The sequence below is a fragment of the Megalobrama amblycephala genome, linkage group LG15 (assembly GCF_018812025.1).
Source record: "Megalobrama amblycephala isolate DHTTF-2021 linkage group LG15, ASM1881202v1, whole genome shotgun sequence".
Lineage (NCBI taxonomy): Eukaryota > Metazoa > Chordata > Actinopteri > Cypriniformes > Xenocyprididae > Megalobrama > Megalobrama amblycephala.
The window spans coordinates 9,506,985-9,530,508 of record NC_063058.1 but is presented as its reverse complement, the minus strand read 5'-3'; the positions used below and the strand labels follow the sequence as shown (position 1 = coordinate 9,530,508).

At 34.5% G+C, this 23,524-nt stretch overlaps 1 protein-coding gene across 3 annotated transcripts in view; it reads left to right on the top strand.

Moving 5' to 3' along the window:
- The window catches only part of cib2 (calcium and integrin binding family member 2), a 37,221-nt gene extending 26,623 nt beyond the window's left edge, over positions 1 to 10,598 (top strand). For 2 of the 3 annotated variants that reach the window (XM_048158821.1, XM_048158822.1), the window contains exons 5-7: positions 5,210 to 5,357; positions 5,550 to 5,745; positions 6,358 to 7,542. In XM_048158821.1, coding sequence (XP_048014778.1) covers positions 5,210 to 5,357; positions 5,550 to 5,745; positions 6,358 to 6,514 — 501 coding nt within the window. In that variant the 3' untranslated portion in view covers positions 6,515 to 7,542. Of the gene's footprint in view, positions 1 to 5,209; positions 5,358 to 5,549; positions 5,746 to 6,357; positions 7,543 to 9,743 lie in introns of those variants that run through there. The other variant, XM_048158823.1, reaches the window with a different exon arrangement.
- The last annotated feature ends 12,926 nt before the right edge of the window (positions 10,599 to 23,524 follow it).

Genomic DNA, 23,524 nt, shown 5'->3' with positions numbered 1-23,524 from the left:
ACTTTAACTCTGCTTCAGTGTTATTTTAACACTACTTAGAGAGGGACCATATGTACTCTGAGCAGAGCTGATTTAACTCTGGGGATTTTGCTGTGTACATGAGTCAAAAACAATGAAAACAATAACTTTTTTTTTTTGCATTTTGGCAGGACAAGTAACAATCTGACCGGGCCAATAGAAAAAATCCTTAGAATTGAGCCCTGATATATTAAGGGCACAGGTAAATGTGACATTTATTCCAATGGGTTTATGTGAAGATTTTTTTAAGTTCACTTAAATTAAAAGTTGTTATATTTTTAAAGCCTAATAATAAATGTTAAAATTGATAGCTTTCAATAATACTGTAATGTTGAACAGTTATGGCTAAAATTGAGAAAAAAATCAGTTTAATAGAGACATCAGTATCAGTGACACTAGCCTTTATTCATAAAAATATGCCATTAAACAAAATATTTAAAATTTACAGTCTTTATGTTGTTTCTACATTAATTTGAAGATTAAATGTGAAATTATTACAATATAAAAACATATTAAAAACTTTAATGTTAGGTGTGATTAATCGCAATTAATATTTTTTTTATTTTTATCGATTGACAGCAGTAGTAATATTATGAACTTTTACTGGACTGAAGCAACTTAGGTTTGCTTGATTATCCATACATCATTTTTATGCAAGTAGTCTGCTATACTGTTATTAAGATCTCATTGATTTACATTACAATCTATCAGCTACCATTTTACCTTTTGGCCCTATAAATATCAGCAGTTAGATTTTTTTTTCAATATTTTCAATAAAATGTTCCTTTTAAAAATAATTCAGACTATTATTTAGTCAGTCATGTCATATCGCTGATCCGATCTCACGTTTCCTTTTTCTGACCCAACCCTCAGTCAGTCAAAATTTGTCAGATGTTACAGCTCCAGAATGAGCCCCATTATGTCCCCCATGTTGGAACATAATTTTACCGCCCTCTAAAGCTGTCAGATGGACGAAGGAGCTATAAACCCAACCCTAGGAGGTGGACGATACTGATGGAGACCACTCTAGCTGGGATTGATGGGACTACGACAGCTTCCAGTTTCCAAAGATCCTCTCAGCCTTTATAAACATAAATCCCAGTCCCCATTCAGTCTGATAATTGGCTTTTTCATGCAAAACTGGAGTGATTTAACACAATAGGGCATTAGAGGGCTGTTTACTTGACTTCTGCCAATACAAATCCCTCAGAGTGTTTTGACGTTACACATGGATGGATGTTCTCTATGCTGTTGCCCATGAGGCAGGCTGCCCTAATTTTCTTCAATTCCAATGAATCCAGTCTGATTCTTGTTTATATGGACTCTAAACCTTGCAATTCGATTCCATATTAATTTACGTGTGCATTACCTGTATTTTAAACAAAATTGTGCATTCAGAAAGCCAGCACGATAATGTACCGAAGTTACCATGAGCATAATTGACGTTTTTGCCTTGACAATGTACTGTATCTAAAAAGAAAACTGACATATAAGACCACACATTCGCAAGATATAACTGAGCATCTACACAAGGTATTTTTGAAATCTAATCTTATTCAAGCATTTACATGCTTAATATTTTCCTACTAATCATATTTTTCTACTTTGTAAAAAATAAATACATAAAATAACAGAAACAGTAGAGGCAGCTTATTACCCAGACATCATCCTGTAATTTTACAGACATTTCCGTTACCCCTAAAACACAACGCAATGAAGTTCAAAATTCAAGATACAGGTAAAACACCTGTAAAAAAAAAATAAAAACGGAAAATTCTTTTTTAAATGGGTTTTTGCTAAATTGCCTAAAATAAATCGCCTCTAAATATTTTCACGTTTTGATCTATGACATAAAACACACCAGTTATAATCCGCTTGTGATTTTCTCGTCAGAGCTCATTTCCCAGTAAATTCAGCAAATAATAGGCTAGCTTTATGTTTGAGGTCATGAATATGAGCCCATTCGCGATCTCAAACATATTCTCAAAACTATATAATTTTCAACATCTTCAAAATCAGTATTTTGATCGCTAACAGCTTCACCAGATCCATCCAGTAACAGTTACAGTCATATTTTATTGCGTTCAGTACTTGCTCTGCAGTAAATCGCTGAGCCATTTCATGTTTTTTCTTATTATTTCGTTTTCTGTCTGAACGAGTCGTCACTTCAGCATTGTGTATCAGACATTGCCACCTTGTGGAATAAAGGTGAATTGCACTTATTCCTTCATCTAAGATTCAATTATTGTTGTGCAGAAAAAATATACATACACTCATAAACACCACGGGTCGTTAGCGACCCTATAAAATTTTTACAAAAAATGAATACAAAAATAGACATTCTTTTAGAATTTTGTGATTTTTCTTGTTGTATTCTTTATAATAAATTGATTGAGAAATACCAAGAAGGTTGATGTCTAACTTTAAAAAATTAACGAGGAGGAGGGTAGTGAATGACGTCCCGGGTCACTAAAGACCCGAGGTATGCATTTAAGGGTTAAACCTTTATTGTGTCTTAAAAACGGCGGTTGCTAATACGTTGCTAAAAGGGACTACTTCCTTTGGCGGGGACTTTAGATGTCATCATGACAAACAGCACATTTGGACAGCATTTCAAGAAGTGGATAAGTATTCATAAACAGTGCAGATCATAATCAGCAAGCATGTTTTTAAATGAAGTTGTTTTTTAAATACAGTTTGAGGAAGCTTGGTGACGTTGATCCGCAACCATGGTGTGCTGTAGTCCGTTTATTGCCTGTTAGCTTTTTATATTTGACGACTTTATTTAGGCATCAAAATGTATAAATGTTGTGTTCACTTGTAAAGATTATCTTGATAGACAAAACGTGTAATTGTCATAACCCTTTGTTAAACACAGAGCTTGTTTTTTGCAAATTTTCTAAAAGTCAATGGGAAAAATGCGTAGTCTTTTGATTGAGGGAACCCTTGCGCCACTAACTTCTGGGTTGGCCTACAAAAACACGTCATCCCTGAGGTACTCTATTGTGCCCTAATTTTATGGATTTTTTTAGAGTGTAGATTTACTCCACCCATTCCAATATGATTGAATTTTCATTCAGCTCAAACTTGCATTGATTGTGTATTGATTGTGGTGTTTACATGAAGGCTATTTTGTCCGATTGAGCAATCAATCCGATTGCTAACAGATTATATGGTTGCATGTAAATGTAGCTAATGAAAAATCATGCCGGAAGTTCCTTCAGGTTGAACTGTGGTGCTTGCTATGGCTCACATCTACATAGGAGCTACACATATCTACATATATCTACATATGTTAAGAACTTGAACAAACCCCTAACTTAAAGGTGCCCTAGATTCAAAAATTTAATTTACCTCAGCATAGTTAAATAACAAGAGTTCAGTACATGGAAATGACATACAGTGAGTCTCAAACTCCATTGTTTCCTCCTTCTTATATAAATCTCATTTGTTTAAAAGACCTCCGAAGAACAGGCGAATCTCAACATAACACCGACTGTTACGTAACAGTCGGGGTGTACGCCCCAATATTTGCATATGCCAGCCCATGTTCCCAACATTATGAAAGGCATTAGACAAGGGCAGCCAGTTAATGTCTGGATATGTGCACAGCTGAATCAACAGACTAGGTAAGCAAGCAAGAACAATAGCAAAAAATGGCAGATGGAGCAATAATAACTGACATGATTCATGATAACATGATATTTTTAGTGATATTTGTAAATTGTCTTTCTAAATGTTTCGTTAGCATGTTTCTAATGTACTGTTAAATGTGGTTAAAGTTACCATCGTTTCTTACTGTATTCACGGAGACAACAGCCGTCGCTATTTTCATTTTTAAACACTTGCAGTCTGTATAATGCATAAACACAACTTCATTCTTTATAAATCTCTCCAACAGTGTAGCATTAGCCGTTAGCCACGGAGCACAGCCTCAAACTCATTCAGAATCAAATGTAAACATCAAAATAAACACTGTACTTATGCAATTAGACATGCTGCACTTTGTAAAGATCCATTTTGAGGGTTATATTAGCTGTTTGAACTTTTTTTTATATTGTAAAAAAAGTGGCAAGCACGAGCTCTTGGGGCGTGGAGCACCAGATTTAAAGGGCCACACACCCTGAATCGGCTCATTTCTAATTATGCCCCAAAATAGGCAGTTAAAAAAATTTATTAAAAAAATCTATGGGGTATTTTGAGCTGAAACTTCACAGACACATTCAGGGGACACCTTAGACTTATATTACATCTTTTTAAAAAAAGCTCTAGGGCACCTTTAAAGTATTAAAATTTGGAAAATAACAATTATAAAGAGCAGTTTGTGCTAATAACATAAATTATACCTCAAATCCTATGTGTAAACTTGTTTTTTTCACCTGGTGGATGATAAAACGGCACAAAATTATCTCTTGGGATGGTCTCTTATGACTTGGACCAGTAAGTAACAACCACCCAGAACACCCTGACATCACGACAGCAAGTTAAGCGCCACACACATTCCGAAAATGTAAAAGTCTAGTTATAACCATGCACAGTATGTAGAGTGTTTAAAACAGAGGTGAAATGTTAGGTTTGATCCTGCTCTGCTGTGTTCATGCTACTGTTCCCAGAGCTGTTGAGTCAGCTAGTAGCATAGGACATAAAAATTCCTTTAGGCCAATAGCCAGTAAGAAATATATGGGCACCAGTTTGGGGAGTCAGCCATTCTACATTTTATACATGACTCACTCAGCAAAACTCCCTCTGCTGCACACATGCTTACGTACAACCATACATTTGTACTCTATAACCAGGCCAAGATGCAATCTGGACTAGATGTTTTTCATATTTTTTTACATTGATTTTAAGGGAAAATCTGTTAACTTAAAGGGTTAGTTCACCCAAAAATGAAATTCCTGTCACTGTTAACTCACCCTCATGTCGTTCCACACCTGTAAGACGTTCATTCATCTGCGGAACACAAATTAAGATATTTTTGATGAAATCCAAGGGTTTCTGAACCACACATAGGCAGTAACATTATTGCACCTTTTGAAGTCCAGAAAGGTAGTAATTTTTTTTTTTGCGCGCAAACAAAACAAAATAACGACATTATTTAACAATTTGAACCGTTGTTATACGCAGTTGACGTAGCGAACGCAGTGCAGTCCGAACGCCGGCTCAGTACCTCTTGATTTCTGTTTTGTAGGAGAATCCATTCAGGAATCGGATTGTGGAATCGTTCTCCGAAGATGGCCAGGGGAACCTCAGCTTCAACGACTTTGTGGACATGTTTTCGGTTCTCAGCGAAATGGCTCCAAGAGAACTGAAAGCCATTTATGCTTTTAAAATATATGGTAAAATTAATTTTTCATCACCTTATGTACAGTCCACTAGGACAAAAATATAAAATTATTTACAATGTGATTGTCACAATGCAGTTTTAGAGGTTCTAATAAACATTTATATTGCAGCATTCATAAACAGTGCAGCAACTTTACAACATGAACTTTTTGTGGTTAACACTTATCATCATATTTTATTCTTAGACTTCAATGTGGATAATTACATCTGCAAAGAGGACTTAGAAAAGACTCTAAACAAGTTAACGAAGGAGGAGTTAACACCAGAGGAGGTTAATCTGGTGTGTGAGAAGGCCATTGAGGAGGCCGACCTGGATGGAGACAGCAAGCTCTCCTTTGCTGACTTTGAGAACATGATCTCCAGGGCTCCTGACTTTTTAAGGTAAGAATATTGGATGCAATAAAGATATATGCTGACTAGAGATTGATTTTGCTGTTGTATTACTATAAATTGTCATTTAAAGTTAGGCTTTTGGTAGCCCAACATATCCAAAATGGTGGAGAATGCGGGCAATATTCTCATTATAAATATTTTATTCACCACTGACATATATTGATTAAGTTAGTCAAATCTAGTACAAAAATTACTATTTAATGCTCATTTGAGTACTATGGTGTTAGCTTAGCAACATGCTAACATTAAACTCTATTGAAATACTTTGCAAATGGAGTCTACACTGTTTGTATGTTGTATGGATTTGCTTCTATTAGCATACTGCCTTTTGAAGCCACTGCTTATTTTAACAGAAGATAGCAAGACAGCTCACTAAGTTTTGGAACAGAGCTACTGTTTGTACATAGTTTTGCAAACTAATGATGCTAAATTTTATTGGGAGTTAATGTACTCACATCGGACATACTAAGTCCTTATGAGTGTAAAGCCAGTAATGCTAGTTGCTAACGTCATAGTTCTGGAGGCACACTGCTATAATTTGCCTGCATTGCACTCAAATATGCTTTATGGGGCAAGAGTTCCTCTGCTTGGCTTTTACAGGCCTTTTTGGACTGCACAGCTGTGCCTCACAGACCACATGATTGAGAGGGGCAGGAAGGTTTTGTACCATCATTTGGAGACCTGGAGGCCAAAAAATCTCGAATTGCTTTCAGCAGCTGTCAGTCAAAGAGGCAATTACTTTCTTGAGCACTCATAGAAAGTTAATGCTTTTAGCATTCTGCTGACTGTACTTTTTGTTACTTTTGTTTAAGCACATTTAAAAATAACAGAAGTTGAAACCAAAGTGCTGTACAGGTAGAGTAAAACAGATTTAAAGACTAGACAAATAATAATATAAAAACCAAATGGACAAATGAAAATTATACACCCTCAAAAGGAATTAAATCATAAAGAATAAAAATGTGTCTTTAAAGAGGATTTAAGATCAAATATTGAGGGGAAGACAATTCCAGAGCCTGGGAGCAGCCACCGAAAAAGCCCGGTCACCTTTAGCTTTAAAACGTGAACGAGGGAAGGAGGGGGGTAATTGACTAGATGATGAAGAGATCTTGAGGCAGTATACGGGGTGAGGAGATCACATATATACTGGGGAACAAGTCCATGCAAAGCTTTAATAACATAGTGCAGAATTTTAAAATCAACTCAGACCGGTAGCCAGTGTAGAGAGGCGAGTACAGGAGTAATGTGCTCACGTTTTCTAGTGCCAGTCAATAATCTGGCTGCCGCATTTTGCACCAATTGTAAACCATCTAAAGTAGGTTTAGGCAAACCCAGATCGAGGGAATTACAATTTCAAGATTTCAAGGGAAATTTCAAGGTCCTTTTTAGAAAGCATCTTCTTGATTTTAGCAGTCTTAATGGAAAGAACTGCTTTTTACAACAGCATTAATCTGCTTGTCAAAACACAAAGATGGATCAAAGATAAAACCAAGGTTTCTGACAGTCGTGCACATTGGTAGAGAAGCTGATTGATAATGCCAGAAGTCATAACTGATGGGCCAAAGATGATTATCTCAGTTGTATTGCTAGTTAATTGTAAAAAAAAATCATGTCCATCCAGCATTTAATGTCCTGAAGACATTCAAACAGATTAGACACAGAACAGCTGTTATTTAACAAGAAGATGAAGCTAAGTGCATAGAAATTATATGATAAGTTGTGTTTCTGGAAAATATGGTCTAGGGGAATCATATTTAAAGGAACACTCCACTTTTTTTGAAAACAGACTCATTTTCGAACTCCCCTAGAGTTAAACAGTTGAGTTTTACTGTTTTTGAATCCATTCAGCCGATCTCCGGGTCTGGCGGTACCACTTTTAGCATAGCTTAGCATAGTTCATTGAATCTGATTAGACCGTTAGCATCTCGTTCAAAAATGACCAAAGAGTTTCAATTTTTTTCCTATTTAAAACTTGACTCTTCTGTAGTTACACTGTGTACTAGGACCAACGGAAAATGAAAAGTTGAGATTTTCTAGGCTGATGTGGCTAGGAACTATACTCTCATTCCGGCGTAATAATCAAGGAACCATGGGTGCCGTACCATGGGTGCAGCAGGCGCAATGATATTACGCAGTGCCTGTGAACCCCTGCTTACACAGGGAGTGTGCCTTGCAACCATGGAGACATTTGTGAGAGGCGCTGCGTAAAAAATATCAAAACTCTTTGGTCATTTTTGAGCGAGATGCTAACGGTCTAATCAGATTCAATGAACTATGCTAAGCTATGCTAAAAGTAGTACTGCCAGACCCGGAGATCGGCTGAATGGATTCGAAAACGGTAAAACTCAACTGTTTAACTCTAGGGGAGTTGGAAAATGAGCCTATTTTTTTTTAAAAAAAAGTGTAGTGTTCCTTTTAAGCAAAAAGAAGAGGTCCCAAAATTGAACCCTGTGGAACACCATAAGGGATTTGACTTCACTTAATAGTGAAGTGTGTAATTTCTGCACTAATGTCATCAAACTAAATTGCAAAATAAACAAAAAACAATGGTGTTTGTATGACTCTGCAATTCTCCACATTAATAGGACCATGTACCCTTAAATCAGATCCACAGACACATTCATTACAGGGTTTAAGGGTAAAAGTAATTTAGTGCTACAAGAAATATCTTCTTGTTTTAATCTGTTGTGCTTCTTTCCTGAAAGAATTAATTTGCCATAATGCCTTTTGCACATGGTATTTCAACACAAAAAAAAAAAAAAAAAAACTTGTCTTGATCACTAACCACTCACAATCCAGCTTAACCATGTGCTAAATGCTGTAAACTCCGTATATACTGTATACTACCATTCAAAAGTTTGAGGTCATTATGTTTCTTTTTTGTTTTTAAGAAATTAATACTTTCATTCATCAAGGATGCTTTAAATTGATCAAAATTTAAAAGTAAAGACTTATAAATTGTTACAAAAAAATAAATAAATGCTATTGTTTTGAACTTTCTGTTCATAAAAGGATCCTAAAAGACTAAAATGATCACAGTTGCCACAAAAATATTAAGCATCACAACAATTTAATCAAAATAAATGTTTCTTGAGCACAAATTTATCATATTAGAATGATCTTTGAAGGATCTGGTAATGATGCTGAAAATTTAGTGTTGCCTTCACAGGAATAATTTACATATTAATAAAATTAATAAAAATATATTTCACTATATTACTGATTTTGCTGTATATTTGATTAAATATATGCAGCCTTAATTGGTGAACATAACGTTTTTTTCATAAACATAAAAAACTTACCGACCCCAAACTTTTGAATAGTAATATATTCTTTTTCTAATAATATATTAATAAATAAATAAGATATACATAAATTGTGTTCAGCACACTTTTTTGCCATTATTATGCAAGTTTTTTTAGTGAATCGGGGGCAAAAACAATGCAGACAGCATGTACAAACCAACAGGCACAATTCAAACTTTATGAATTCCTCCTTCACTGTTTTAAACATTCATTCAAATGACAGTAAAGGGTGATATGAGGTAAAATTGTCCATTTAAGCGAACGACACAGCACTTCCCCCAAGTGACATATGCACAGGTGGTTAATGTCTATTGCTGAAGATCTACGACAAACGTTTGGAACTCAGTTCTTTCTGCTATTCGATCTGGTTGAATTCCAAATTCATTTTAACATCAATTTCGTTATCAAAATGCCATCAAAAGCCATCTGCTCCTCGTCCTGGTTCTTCTTGAATACTTTTTAATAACTTAATGCTCAGTTATCAGTGAGACAGCAAAATTTACTCGAATGGTTAAGGCTGTAAAATGCAAATCCTTAAATATATATCCAGGCTTTGTCGCTTTTTTCGTCAGATAAATGATGCGTTAGGGGCATGAAAGGGCGTAATTCAGTTTTGACTGCTCCATGTGCTTTTACCTCTAATCTAATATTTCTCTCTTTGCCATCTTTCTTTCACTGCAGCACCTTCCATATACGAATCTAAAATGGCTTCAGCGGAAGATACCAATGCTGATGTTCTTTGAACAGACAAGACCACATCGGAGGATAAATGTCTACCGTTGTTTTCCTTTCGTTTTTGCACCGGAAGCACACTAGACAGGATTACTGACAAATGCATGGCTGTTTTTTCATGAACAGAAAACTTTGGATCAGAAATTCCTTGTGTTTTCAGAGAGACGAAATGGAAAGGTGAGGCCTTTTGTGGGTTTTACCCACACACCTGCTCCTGGAGTAAAACTAATGCGGGAGTAAACCGCTTTTATGGGCTTCTACCAATGTCCGTGGCACATTGGACACAATTTTGACTCACTCTCCCGTTTCTAAAGACTCTTATTTGGGATCAAGTAATCATGGGACAGTTTTCAGGAAGGAACAAACAAACTGGACAAGAGAGTGAGAGAGAGGGCTAAAAGCACATTACTGGCGTCAGCACCACTGAGACAGTGTTTTCTACAGCTATGCAATCTTTCTCCATTAAATGCATGAATTAGATTACGTTCCCCACCTTTCCCCGTTCCCTAATGTTCCAACAGCTTTGCCATTTCACAATCTAACTGCTTATAGTACTGGAGCATGACGACAATCATATCTAAATGTTCTCCAGTTGAACGAAGGGCTCTGTCATCATATATTCTCCTACCGTCTTCTTCTCCGTCATTCGCTCTCCATGTATTTGTTCCACCTGCAAATCCCTCTATCCCTTCTGTCCTAACTTGAGGTGTTAGCGTCAAACTGTCTCCTTTCTTTGACATTTTTTTCAGTATTTGATGTGATAGAGGGCATTTGACTTAAATTTTAATAAAGGTTTTCTGTCAATTGTTGACTGATTGCATTTGTTTATGATGTTTTTGGTTTAATGGCTAATTTTGGTGATGATATTATTTAAAGGGATAGTTCACCCAAAAGTGATAATTCTGCCATAATTTACTCACCCTCAAACCTGTATCATGTTCTGTCCACTGTGGAACACAAAAAGAGAAATTCTAAAGAATGTTCACACTGCTCTTTTCCAAAAAGGACAAAAAAGCACCACAAAAGTAGTCCATGTGACTATATTTTAAGTGCGCTATACAGATTTTGAATGATATGAGGATGAGTACCATGATGACCATAATTTAATTTTTGGGTGAACTATACCTTTAATTCTCAACATGGAGCTACAGCAGAGGTTAAAGATTGTCTTGAAACAATACTTTTTTGGTGTTTTTGTTTTGGAAAAGAGCAGCGTGCGCATTCTGTGGAATTTCTCTTTTTTGTGTTTCTTGTGACTTGTGTGCTATAATTCAAGTGTTTCGAAGCTTTTTCTCTCTTTGTTGTATTTCTGTACTCCAGCCACTTATAAGAACCTAAAACAGCTTCAAAGGAAGATACCAATGCTGATGTTTCTTGAACAGACAACTCCACATTGGAGGATAAATGTCTGTTGTTTTCCCTTAGTTTTTGCTCTCTAAGCATATTTCAGTCATAATTTACACATCCTCAAATCATTCAAAACCTGTACAAGTTTTTTGCGGAACAATGGGGGAAGTCAATGGGGTCCAAAACAACATTGGAGACATTTTTCAAAATATCTTGTTTTGTGTCCCAAAGAAGAACATGAGGGTGAGTAAATGACAAATTTTCATTTTAGTCTAAACAAACCATTTATAGGCATTTGGTATCAATGTCAAACCTGGCAAAACTAAAAAAAATATTTGAACTTAGAGGGACAGTCCCTATGACTGCCCATGTTGGGGATTCGAACCAACAGTCTTCTGGTTACCAGCCTATTGCAACCTGGTCTCATAGGAAAGACGTACCTGTGGGAACGTTTTCGCAAGTCGCCAGAATACGTACCAATGCGTACATATCACTGCAGTTTCCAACAGAAATGAATGCTAGAGGCAGTAAAACGGCAAGTGCTTTTAATCGTTTTCATACACAGTTACGATTATGGGGTCAGATTATGGATTAATACTCGTTTTCACGTCTCCTTGCACAATATTATGTTATGACTTCAAAACGCTTTTTTTTCTTTTTTTTTTACCAGAGTGTACGATTTGTAAACGAATATATTTTGGACTTTGCATCACTTAAACAGCTCCATATGTTTTGCTTTTCTACTATAACAAGCTTGCTCGAGTTGAACTTAAGACGAGAAAGCCTTAGGTACGAATCCCTTGAAAGGCGAGACACGGTAAAAGAGCTTAAAGGTGCCCTAGAATCAAAAATTGAATTTACCTTGGCATAGTTGAATAACAAGAGTTCAGTACATGGAAAAGACATACGTTGAGTTTCAAACTCCATTGTTTCCTCCTTCTTATATAAATCTCATTTGTTTAAAAGACCTCCGGAAAACAGGCGAATCTCAACATAACACTGACTGTTACGTAACAGTCGGGATCATTAATATGTACACCCCAATATTTGCATATGCCAGCTCATGTTCAAGGCATTACACAAGGGCAGCCAGTATTAACGTCTGGATCTGTGCACAGCTGAATCATCAGACTAGGTAAGCAAGTAAGGACAATAGCCAAAAATGGCAGATGGACCAATAATAACTGACATGATCCATGATATCATGATATTTTTAGTGATATTTGTAAATTGTCTTTCTAAATGTTTCGTTAGCATGTTGCTAATGTACTGTTAAATGAGGTTAAAGTTACCATCGTTTCTTACTATATTCACGGAGACAAGAGCCATGTCGTTATTTTCATTATTAAACACTTGCAGTCTGTATAATTCATTAAACACAACTTCATTCTTTGTAAATCTCTCCAACAGTGTAGCATTAGCCCGTTAGCCACAGAGCATAGCCTCAAACTCATTCAGAATCAAATGTAAACATCCAAATAAATACTATACTCACAGGAATCGATGCATGCATGCAGCATGAATGATGAACATCTTGTAAAGATCCATTTGAGGGTTATATTAGCTGTGTGAACTATGTTTATGCACTGTATAACTGCACTTATAGTCGAGAGCTCGGGTGGTGTGGAGAGAGAGATTTAAAGGGGCCGCAGCCTGAATCAGTGCATAGTTAATGATGCCCCAAAATAGGCAGTTAAAAAAATTAATTAAAGAAATCTATGGGGTATTTTGAGCTGAAACTTCACAGACACATTCAGGGGACACCTTAGACTTATATTACATCTTTTGAAAAACGTTCTACGGCACCTTTAAAGAGAGAAACGGCACGATTACGGGTGCTTTTTATGTCACATTTGCTTTTGTTAACACTATCGGGTAGGTTTAGGTGTAGCGTTGGTGGTTAAAACGCAATGGAGTGCAAATTTCAAATCAGAACTGTTTATCTGTTCCGGCAAAAAAAAAAAAAAAAGAAATGAACATGCTTTTAGCGCCACTCGGTGGACATTTGACATCGAAACTGCAGTGATATGTACGTATTGGTATGTATTTTGCAACTCGCGAAAACGTTCCCACAGGTCCGTTTTTCTAATGAAACTGGGTTGCAATTGCATTAACTACTTAAAGGGATAAAAATGAAAATTTTGTAACGTTTACTCACCCACAAGTCGTCCCAAATCTGTATGAGTTTCTTTCTTCTGTTGAACACAAAATAAGATATTTTGAGGAATATTGTTAACCATACAGTTGACGGTAGCCATTGACTTCCATAGTAGGATAAAAATACTATGGCTACCGTCAACTGTTTGGTTACCAACATTCTTCAAAATATCTTATTTTGTGTTCAACAGAAGAAAGAAACTCAAACAGGTTTGGGACAACTTGAGAGTTGACTCTTTTGGTATAAATATTTGTACTCTATGATATTCGAAGCTAATTTTAAACAGCCACACTTTTGTAACCCCAGTCCTGGTCCTGGTTGTTTCATTGTCCTCCTTTCATTCTAGTTCAAGCCCCATGCAGCTGCAAACCAACCAGCCTTAACAATAAAGATGGGCCAACAATGATTCTTCAGCCTATCTGTCGTATTCCACTTTAATGACTTTTTAAGCTGAATGAGATCGTTAGGAGCAGCGCTGCCTCAGCACCCGTATGATTATACACAGCGCATTTTGAGCCCGGTAAATCTCCACCCGGAGCTGTCCTTGGCCATATTAGTTCAGCTCATGATTTACCGGGTCAACCGCTTCCTGTCCTCTTTACACCATCCAACATTGATTCAAATGCATTTTAATGTTTTTGCAAGGACATTGTTTAAGATGTAAATGTATATGTTGTGCTTTTGTTTTTGGGGATGACAGGATGCGTGTTTGATCCTGCTGATCTTGTCATTTTATTCATTGCGTGATGTCCACATCTTGTCGCACTGAGGAGTCATACTTGTGCAATGGATATATGGTTGTTAGGATATTTTGGGAGCTTTGCTATGTGGTTGTTAGGCTGTTTTTTGTGGTTGCTAGGTCAAAGTCAAAAGAGCCCTACCCCATCACTAGATATAGATATGTTTTGTATGGGAGCTCATTTCTGTCACATAAATTACATTATTTAATGTGTAAATTACATTAAATAAAAGTCATAATTATGACAAAAAAAAAATTATGACACTTCATTATCAGATAAAAATAATTTTTTGTCATATTTATAATTTTTCTCAATTTATAATTTTGTCGTGTCAATTTGTTTTTTATCTCATAATTGTGATCTCAGTTTTTGACATTTTATGTCAATTGTTTTTATCTCAATTTTGAATTTGTCATCATTGCCTTTTTATGTCATAAATATAACTTGTCATAATTATGGCTAAATATCTCACGTTTTTATGTTTTATTTCATAATTACTTTTTATCTCAAAATAATGACTTTATAATTCATAATTATGACTTGTCATATTTGTCATAATTATGATTATCTCAGCTGTTTTTTGTCATAAGTTTGTCTTTTTATATCATTGTGATGTTTTAAAAGTCATAATTGTCTTTTTATCTCATAATTTTGACTTAGTGATAAGTCAGTGAGGACAAAGTTTGTCATAATTATTACTTTATCTCATAATTATGTTTCTTTGTCATAATTTTGACTTTTTATGGCATCATTATAACCCATTTTATCGTCTACTTGAGGGAAATCATGTCTGAATATTTATAAAGGTTATACTGTAGATCATCTGTCCTCAACAAGCCACACAATTTTGAGTTATTATTCATATCTGTAGCACAAAGTTTAATATGAACACTCATATAGGTAGTAGCAAAATGATCTTACAGGTTTGGAAACACAAGAGTGCAGAGATGATTTTCATTTTTGGGTGAATTATCCCTTTATGATGTTCTGTCTTTTTTGTGTTGTTGTTTGTCCATACAATGAAAGTCAATGGGGTCCAATGTTTTAGACATAGACTTTCATTGAATGGACAAAAAAATTTTGAAACAATGACATGAGGGTGAATAAATGACAGAATTTTCATTTTGGGGTGAACAATCCCTTTAAATTCTAATAAAGCACCCATTATCTGAAATGGTTATAGTATTGTTTTTATCGTTAGACAAGTTCTGTGAGATACACATACCAAAAACTACGGAAGAGGATTAGGGCCAAGCAATAATAAAAAAATAAAACCATCTCGAGATTAAAGTTGTTAAAATTCGAGAAAAAAGTCGAGATAAAATGTTGAGAATAAACTCGTTAAATTCCGAGAAAAAAGTTGAGATAAAATGTTGAGAATAAAGTCATTAAATTACGAGAAAAAAGTCGTTAAATTACGAGAACAAATTCGTTAAATTATGAGAAAAATGTCGTTAAATTTCGAGAAAAAAGTCGAGATAAAATGTTGAGAATAAAGTCATTAAATTTTACGAGAAAAAAGTCGTTAAATTACGAGAACAAACTCGTTAAATTATGAGAATAAAGTCATTACATTTTAAGGAAAAAAAGTCATTAAATTACGAGAACAAACTCGTTAAATTTCGAGAAAAAAGTCTAGATAAAATGTTGAGAATAAAGTCATTAAATTATGAGAAAAAAGTTGTTAAATTACGAATTTGTTCTCATAATTTAACGACTTTTTTCTCGTAATTTAATGACTTTATTCTCAACATTTTATCTCGACTTTTTTCTCGAAATTTAACGAGTTTATTCTCAACATTTTATCTCGACTTTTTTTCTCGAAATTTAACGAGTTTTTTCTTGTAATTTAACGAGTTTATTCTCAACATTTTATTTTGACTTTTTTCTCGAAATTTAACGACATTTTTCTCATAATTTAACGAATTTGTTCTCGTAATTTAACGAGTTTTTTCTCGTAATTTAATGACTTTATTCTCAACATTTTATCTCGACTTTTTTCTCGAAATTTAATGAGTTTTTTCTTGAAATTTAATGAGTTTATTCTCAACATTTTATTTCGACTTTTTTCTCGAAATTTAATGACTTTTTTCTCGAAATTTAACGAGTTTATTCTCAACCTTTGATCTCGACTTTTTTCTCGAAATTTAACGACTTTTTTCTCATAATTTAATGAGTTTATTCTCGTAATTTAATGAGTTTTTTCTCGTAATTTAATGACTTTATTCTCAACATTTTATCTTGACTTTTTTCTCGTAATTTAATGAGTTTATTCTCAACATTTTATTTAGACTTTTTTCTCGAAATTTAATGAGTTTTTTCTCAAAATTTAATGAGTTTATTCTCAACATTTTATTTCGACTTTTTTCTCGAAATTTAACAAGTTTATTCTCGTAATTTAACGAGTTTATTCTCAACATTTTATTTTGACTTTTTTCTCGAAATTTAACGACATTTTTCTCATAATTTAACGAATTTGTTCTCGTAATTTAACGAGTTTTTTCTCGTAATTTAATGACTTTATTCTCAACATTTTATCTCGACTTTTTTCTCGAAATTTAATGAGTTTTTTCTTGAAATTTAATGAGTTTATTCTCAACATTTTATTTAGACTTTTTCTCGAAATTTAATGAGTTTTTTCTCAAAATTTAATGAGTTTATTCTCAACATTTTATTTCGACTTTTTTCTCGAAATTTAACAAGTTTATTCTCGTAATTTAATGAGTTTATTCTCAACATTTTATTTTGACTTTTTTCTCGAAATTTAACGACATTTTTCTCATAATTTAACGAATTTGTTCTCGTAATTTAACGAGTTTTTTCTCGTAATTTAATGACTTTATTCTCAACATTTTATCTCGACTTTTTTCTCGAAATTTAATGAGTTTTTTCTTGAAATTTAATGTTTATTCTCAACATTTTATTTCGACTTTTTTCTCGAAATTTAATGACTTTTTTCTCGAAATTTAACGAGTTTATTCTCAACCTTTGATCTCGACTTTTTTCTCGAAATTTAACGACTTTTTTCTCATAATTTAATGAGTTTATTCTCGTAATTTAATGAGTTTTTTCTCGTAATTTAATGACTTTATTCTCAACATTTTATCTTGACTTTTTCTCGTAATTTAATGAGTTTATTCTCAACATTTTATTTAGACTTTTTTCTCGAAATTTAATGAGTTTTTTCTCAAAATTTAATGAGTTTATTCTCAACATTTTATTTCGACTTTTTTCTCGAAATTTAACAAGTTTATTCTCAACCTTTGATCTCGACTTTTTTCTCGAAATTTAACGACTTTTTTCTCATAATTTAATGAGTTTATTCTCGTAATTTAATGAGTTTTTTCTCGTAATTTAATGACTTTATTCTCAACATTTTATCTTGACTTTTTTCTCGTAATTTAATGAGTTTATTCTCAACATTTTATTTAGACTTTTTTCTCGAAATTTAATGAGTTTTTTCTCAAAATTTAATGAGTTTATTCTCAACATTTTATTTCGACTTTTTTCTCGTAATTTAACGAGTTTATTCTCAACATTTGATCTCGACTTTTTTCTCGAAATTTAACGACTTTTTTCTCATAATTTAATGAGTTTATTCTCAACATTTTATTTTGACTTTTTTCTTGAAATTTAACAACTTCAATCTCGAGATGGTTTTATTTTTTTATTATTGCTTGGCCCTAATCCTCTTTTGTAAAAAACAACTAAAATGGACTTTAAAATAAATAAAAATGCACTTGGGCCTTTGTTAATTGCCAAAAAATCCCATTTCCTGGGCTTACGTAACCATGAAAATGGTTCTCAGACATAAAACAAGGCATGCCTGGATGGATTGGTGAGGAACCGCTTTAGTGATATCACAGGCGGTGTGCAGTCATTAGGGATAAGGACGCCTGCACTAATATGCAGTTAATTCCTCATCCCGTTACCTTCAGCTCCCTTTATGAGGACTGTATTAAAAACTCCAGTGGGATGTAAGTGCTGATGATGCGCCTTCGTTAATTACGGCTCTCACCCTGAGCATCTGCTGATTTAGATGTGCTTCTGTTCCAGTCTGATACAGCCACTCAGCCTGCTGACAGTAATGTAGGCATTAGAGCATTGATTCTTCTGGACGCAGAGCATAAAACAGGACGTCAGCGACTCACACATGCGCGGCGGTTGTGCACACACTCGGTTTGCTGGCCTTGGCTGCCCTCTAATCTTATTAGCTCAGTGATGTTTGCCAATATGGCATCCCAAGAGTTTCAAAACAATCCATTTTTGTGTTTTTAGGAGCCAGTTCGATAACAAGGGCAAGATATATCAGTATTACTGGATGTGTTCAAGTAATGGCTTTTTTTGTCAGGAATGCTAATCTCCTGATCAATAACTGTAAACAAGGAAACATAATACGTTTGTTTGAGTCCAAAAACACAACATCCTAGGTTTTACACAATGCGTTTACATCCCATTTTTCACCTTTCGTTAAGCCACTAGCATTCCAGAAGTCTCTTTTGCCACTGTAGCCATATGATAACGTGATTTAGCATAGTAGCATGTGTTTCTGTACCAATGATTGTATCCGAAATCACCCCCTATACCCTCCATACATCTATTAACATTGAAGGAGTGAATTAAAACAAATTAAGAAACTTGCTTGTATAAACCTTAATTAAACAATTAATGACCAATTTAACAGGTAATCACCGTATTCTACTGTCGAGACACAGGAATTCACTCAGCACAGCTCTCATGGTGCATTATGGGTATTCTCTAGCCATTCACTGCGTCTGAAATCGAATTCTTCCCTACTATATAGTATGCGAAAAACAGTACGCCAAAAGAGTAATATGTCCGAATATATAGTATTCGAAAAAAAAAGTACCCGGATGACCTACTACTTCCGCTCAGATTCTGAAGTGCGCATTCAACTGACTAGGTCACATGACAATAACAACATAGCAAATGAAGTACATCTGAATTTCATTCATACTACCCATACTTATACTATATAGAGCGTACTTTTTTTTCGTAAAGCAAACTCAAATTCAAATGTAGTACCTACTCAGACAGTACGTGATTTCGGACACAGAGATTCGGTGTAAATTGGTTGTTGTTGCCGTGCATTGTGGAATTGAATGAGTTTACCTGATAATGTCCACTGTTTTCAAACACCACTATAAATGGCTGTCCCCTCAAATAGTGCACTATAAGGGTATAGGCGACGATTTAGGACACAGCTTGTTAACTCGTTAAGTGTTCAAGAGCTCAGTCCGAAATAGTAGTTACTACATTTGATGAAGAATGAACTAAGCAACTTTTAAAAAGTATGTTCGGACGCAATACATCTGTCATGTTGTAATTGTCATGTGACCAGCGTCAGTTGCATCGCTTCACCGCCATTCTCCTCCTCTCCCATGGCCTCATGGGATATTAAATTGACCCTTCGCCGGTAGTTTGATTGACAAGCGATCTAACCAATCAGAACGCCGCATCCGCCATTTTGTCCGACAAAGCAGTCAGGAGTTAGAAGATTAACTTCGGTGGACTTGAAGGGTGTGTACTGACGTCTTTCCGCCTTTGAAAAAAATTCCTTCTGATGTTCATTCATGTTTATTTGATGCTATAAATGAACTAGTAGGAAGAGATGATCGGTTCACGAGCCGCTTGAGCTGAGGCGCTACAGCGATCTGTCACGACACATTAAAGAGCCACAAAACGGTATTTATTGTTCAAATTTCTTTAAAAATGTCACAGTTTGAAAGCTGGGACTTTGTTTAATATCATAAGTAACCTGCTCTGTCTTGTCTGTCAACGTGTTGTCAGTGTCCTCTTTGCTCTGCAATGTATTTTTCACTCTGTGTGGCGTGACAGCGCCATGGCTTGTCGGACAAAGCAACAGCAACTAAGGGGGGCGGGTCTTTGCAAAGGGTCCATTGTCCATTGGATGCAAACTTCAGAATCTTGGCAGAATTAGTAGGCAATTTGAAACACTTTTTGTCAACTCTTTTATGAATTCAGACATACTACTCATCTAACACACTGTTTTTGCCTACTATATAGTAGGGAAGTATGGATATTTGGATGCAAGTTTTAACTGGTTAGCTTAGCCGCATTAGCCCCCGCTGGTAGATGCCATTCATCATGCACACAGTATAACCTATGTGTCATACAGAGAAGGACACATTTTGTAGACTGTCTCTCGTCTTTTCTTAAATCTGCTTGAAGTTATGCTGTCTGTGCAATGACTCTCTTATTTATGATTCCTGCTCCCCACAAAAACCAGATCAGTCACTGCTGGCAGCTTTATTGTCCTCTTTTACATGAAGATCTTGTCCGACACCATTTGGTCCCTTGAGTTTGTGCGTAAGCGTGCAAATCACAGTCTTGCTTCTCCAGGGAGTCAGAATGGCCACTATAAATTTCTTCCAGACATAAATCACATGTGAGGATATCTTTCTGTAAGGAGTTAGCAATTTTCTTTCTTTGTGATGTGTTCAGGTTTCTAGGAAACAATGATTAATGCTGTGTAGTTGTGCAGTATTGTGTAGTTATACATGATTACTACAATCAATAGTCCTATTTTAAATCCATATAGTTAAGTTCACAGTTTAGCTTTTCTAATAAACTCTCTGAGCCAACTGAAGCAGAACATTAATGTTCTTTGTTTGTCCTTAGACCATTAAGGGATGTTTTACGTTGCCCAAGCTAGCAATGTTGTCAAAACCAGATCATTTGAGTCCGAAAACACAGTTTAAGATGGTGTTTTTTGGATCATGATAACTGGTTTTTAGCTGGTCTTAGCTGATCATAGCTAGTTGCTAACAGCTTATCAAGCATCACTGATGAATAAATAGAAAGCTAAAGCAGTTTACAGATAATTTGACTCACCTCTGTCATGTTATGTATTAGCTGATGGCTAATAGCTTAATAGCAGCATTAATGAATATATAGTAAGCTAAATATGTTAGTTGGTTGCTAATAGCTTAATAGCAGCATTAATGAATATATATAGTAAGCTAAATTTGTTAGCTGGTTGCTAATAGCTTAATAGCAGCATTAATGAATATATAGTAAGCTAAATTTGTTAGCTGGTTGCTAATAGCTTAATAGCAGCATTAATGAATATATATAGTAAGCTAAATTTGTTAGCTGGTTGCTAATAGCTTAATAGCAGCATTAATGAATATATAGTAAGCTAAATTTGTTAGCTGGTTGCTAATAGCTTAATAGCAGCATTAATGAATATATATAGTAAGCTAAATTTGTTAGCTGGTTGCTAATAGCTTAATAGCAGCATTGATGAATATATAGTAAGCTAAATTTGTTAGCTGGTTGCTAATAGCTTAATAGCAGCATTAATGAATATATATAGTAAGCTAAATTTGTTAGCTGGTTGCTAATAGCTTAATAGCAGCATTAATGAATATATAGTAAGCTAAATTTGTTAGCTGGTTGCTAATAGCTTAATAGCAGCATTAATGAATATATATAGTAAGCTAAATTTGTTAGCTGGTTGCTAATAGCTTAATAGCAGCATTAATGAATATATAGTAAGCTAAATATGTTAGTTGGTTGCTAATAGCTTAATAGCAGCATTAATGAATATATATAGTAAGCTAAATTTGTTAGCTGGTTGCTAATAGCTTAATAGCAGCATTAATGAATATATAGTAAGCTAAATTTGTTAGCTGGTTGCTAATAGCTTAATAGCAGCATTAATGAATATATATAGTAAGCTAAATTTGTTAGCTGGTTGCTAATAGCTTAATAGCAGCATTGATGAATATATAGTAAGCTAAATTTGTTAGCTGGTTGCTAATAGCTTAAATAGCAGCATTGATGAATATATAGTAAGCTAAATTTGTTAGCTGGTTGCTAATAGCTTAATAAGCAGCATTAATGAATAGATAAGACGTTTAAACAGTTATGTGGTTGCTAATAGCTTGGCAAGAAGCATTAATGAATAAAAGCTAAAGCAGATTACAGATAATGTGACTAACTGTCATGTTATGAGTATTGGCTGAATGCTAGCTTAACAGCAGCATTAATGTATATAGTAAGCTAAATCAGTTAGCTAGTTGCTAATAGCAGCTTTAATGAATATATATATATATAAAGTTAAAGCTGTTAACTGGTTGCTAATAGCTTAGCAAGCACCATTGATGAATAAATGGAAAGCAGTTTACAGACTCACTTCTGTCATGTAATGATGATTAGCTGATGGCTAATAGCTTAATAGCAGCATTAATGAATATATAGTAAGCTAAATTTGTTAACTGGTTGCTAATAGCTTAATAAGCAGCATTAATGAATATATAGTAAGCTAAATATATTAGCTGGTTGCTAATAGCTTGGCAAGAACCATTAATGAATAAAAGCTAAAGCAGATTACAGATAATGTGACTCACTGTTATGTTATGAGTATTGGCTTGGCTAGCTTAACAGCAGCATTAATGTATATAGTAAGCTAAATCAGTTAGCTAGTTGCTAATAGCAGCTTTAATGAATATATATATATATATATATATATATATATATATATATATATATATAAGTTAAAGCTGTTAACTGGTTGCTAATAGCTTAGCAAGCACCATTGATGAATAAATGGAAAGCAGTTTACAGACTCACTTCTGTCATGTAATGATTAGCATTAGCTAGTTGTTAGCTATTTATTAACAAATAAATCTATTAGCTGGTTAATTGCTAGCACCATTAATAAATAGATAGAAACCTAAATAATTTGACAGATAATAGGACCTCTGTCACATTATTTGTGTAATACAAGTACTCAGACATAAATATGTTTGTTAGCTGCTATACACCTGATAGCATACTTCATTATTTTGTAGAAGCAGATTTAAAATCTTATTTTTGTAGAAAATTTGATTGCACCTAACATTCCCAACCTGTAAACGTGAACTTTCCAGAATGACTTAACTTGAATGCACCATAAGCGTAATTCATGCACCTGATATCTGGTGCCGTATAATTTCCCGAATAGATGTTTACACGGGCATAAAAGTATGAGTCTAGACAAGAATCACAATCACTCAAAAATGAATTTATAGATTTTTAAATTTTCTTGATTTTAATATTGAATTCCTTGTTTTAAATAGTACTTATGTACATGTGTGAAGTGTTTCTATTTTACACTATTAATACTCAGTGAAAGGCCATGAAAGAGACACAATGATATCATGTCTTTCTATGGTTCCAGCAGTTGTACCGAGTCTTGTAAAGGCAGTTGTGCACCTTCACAGATGGTCTCTGTTATTGGCAAGTAAGGTAATTTAGAAGATTGTAAACTTTAACAGCTTCCAATTCCCACTCTGTGTATTAATAGTTATATTCATGGCCAATAAAGTTAGGATGAGACAAGAATTGTTGTGCAGGCCTACTACCCCCCAAAAAAACAACCTAAAAGTGTGGCATCAAAGCTGACTTTTCAAAATATCAACATTTTATTATATCACGTAAATGAAATGTTTCTCTTC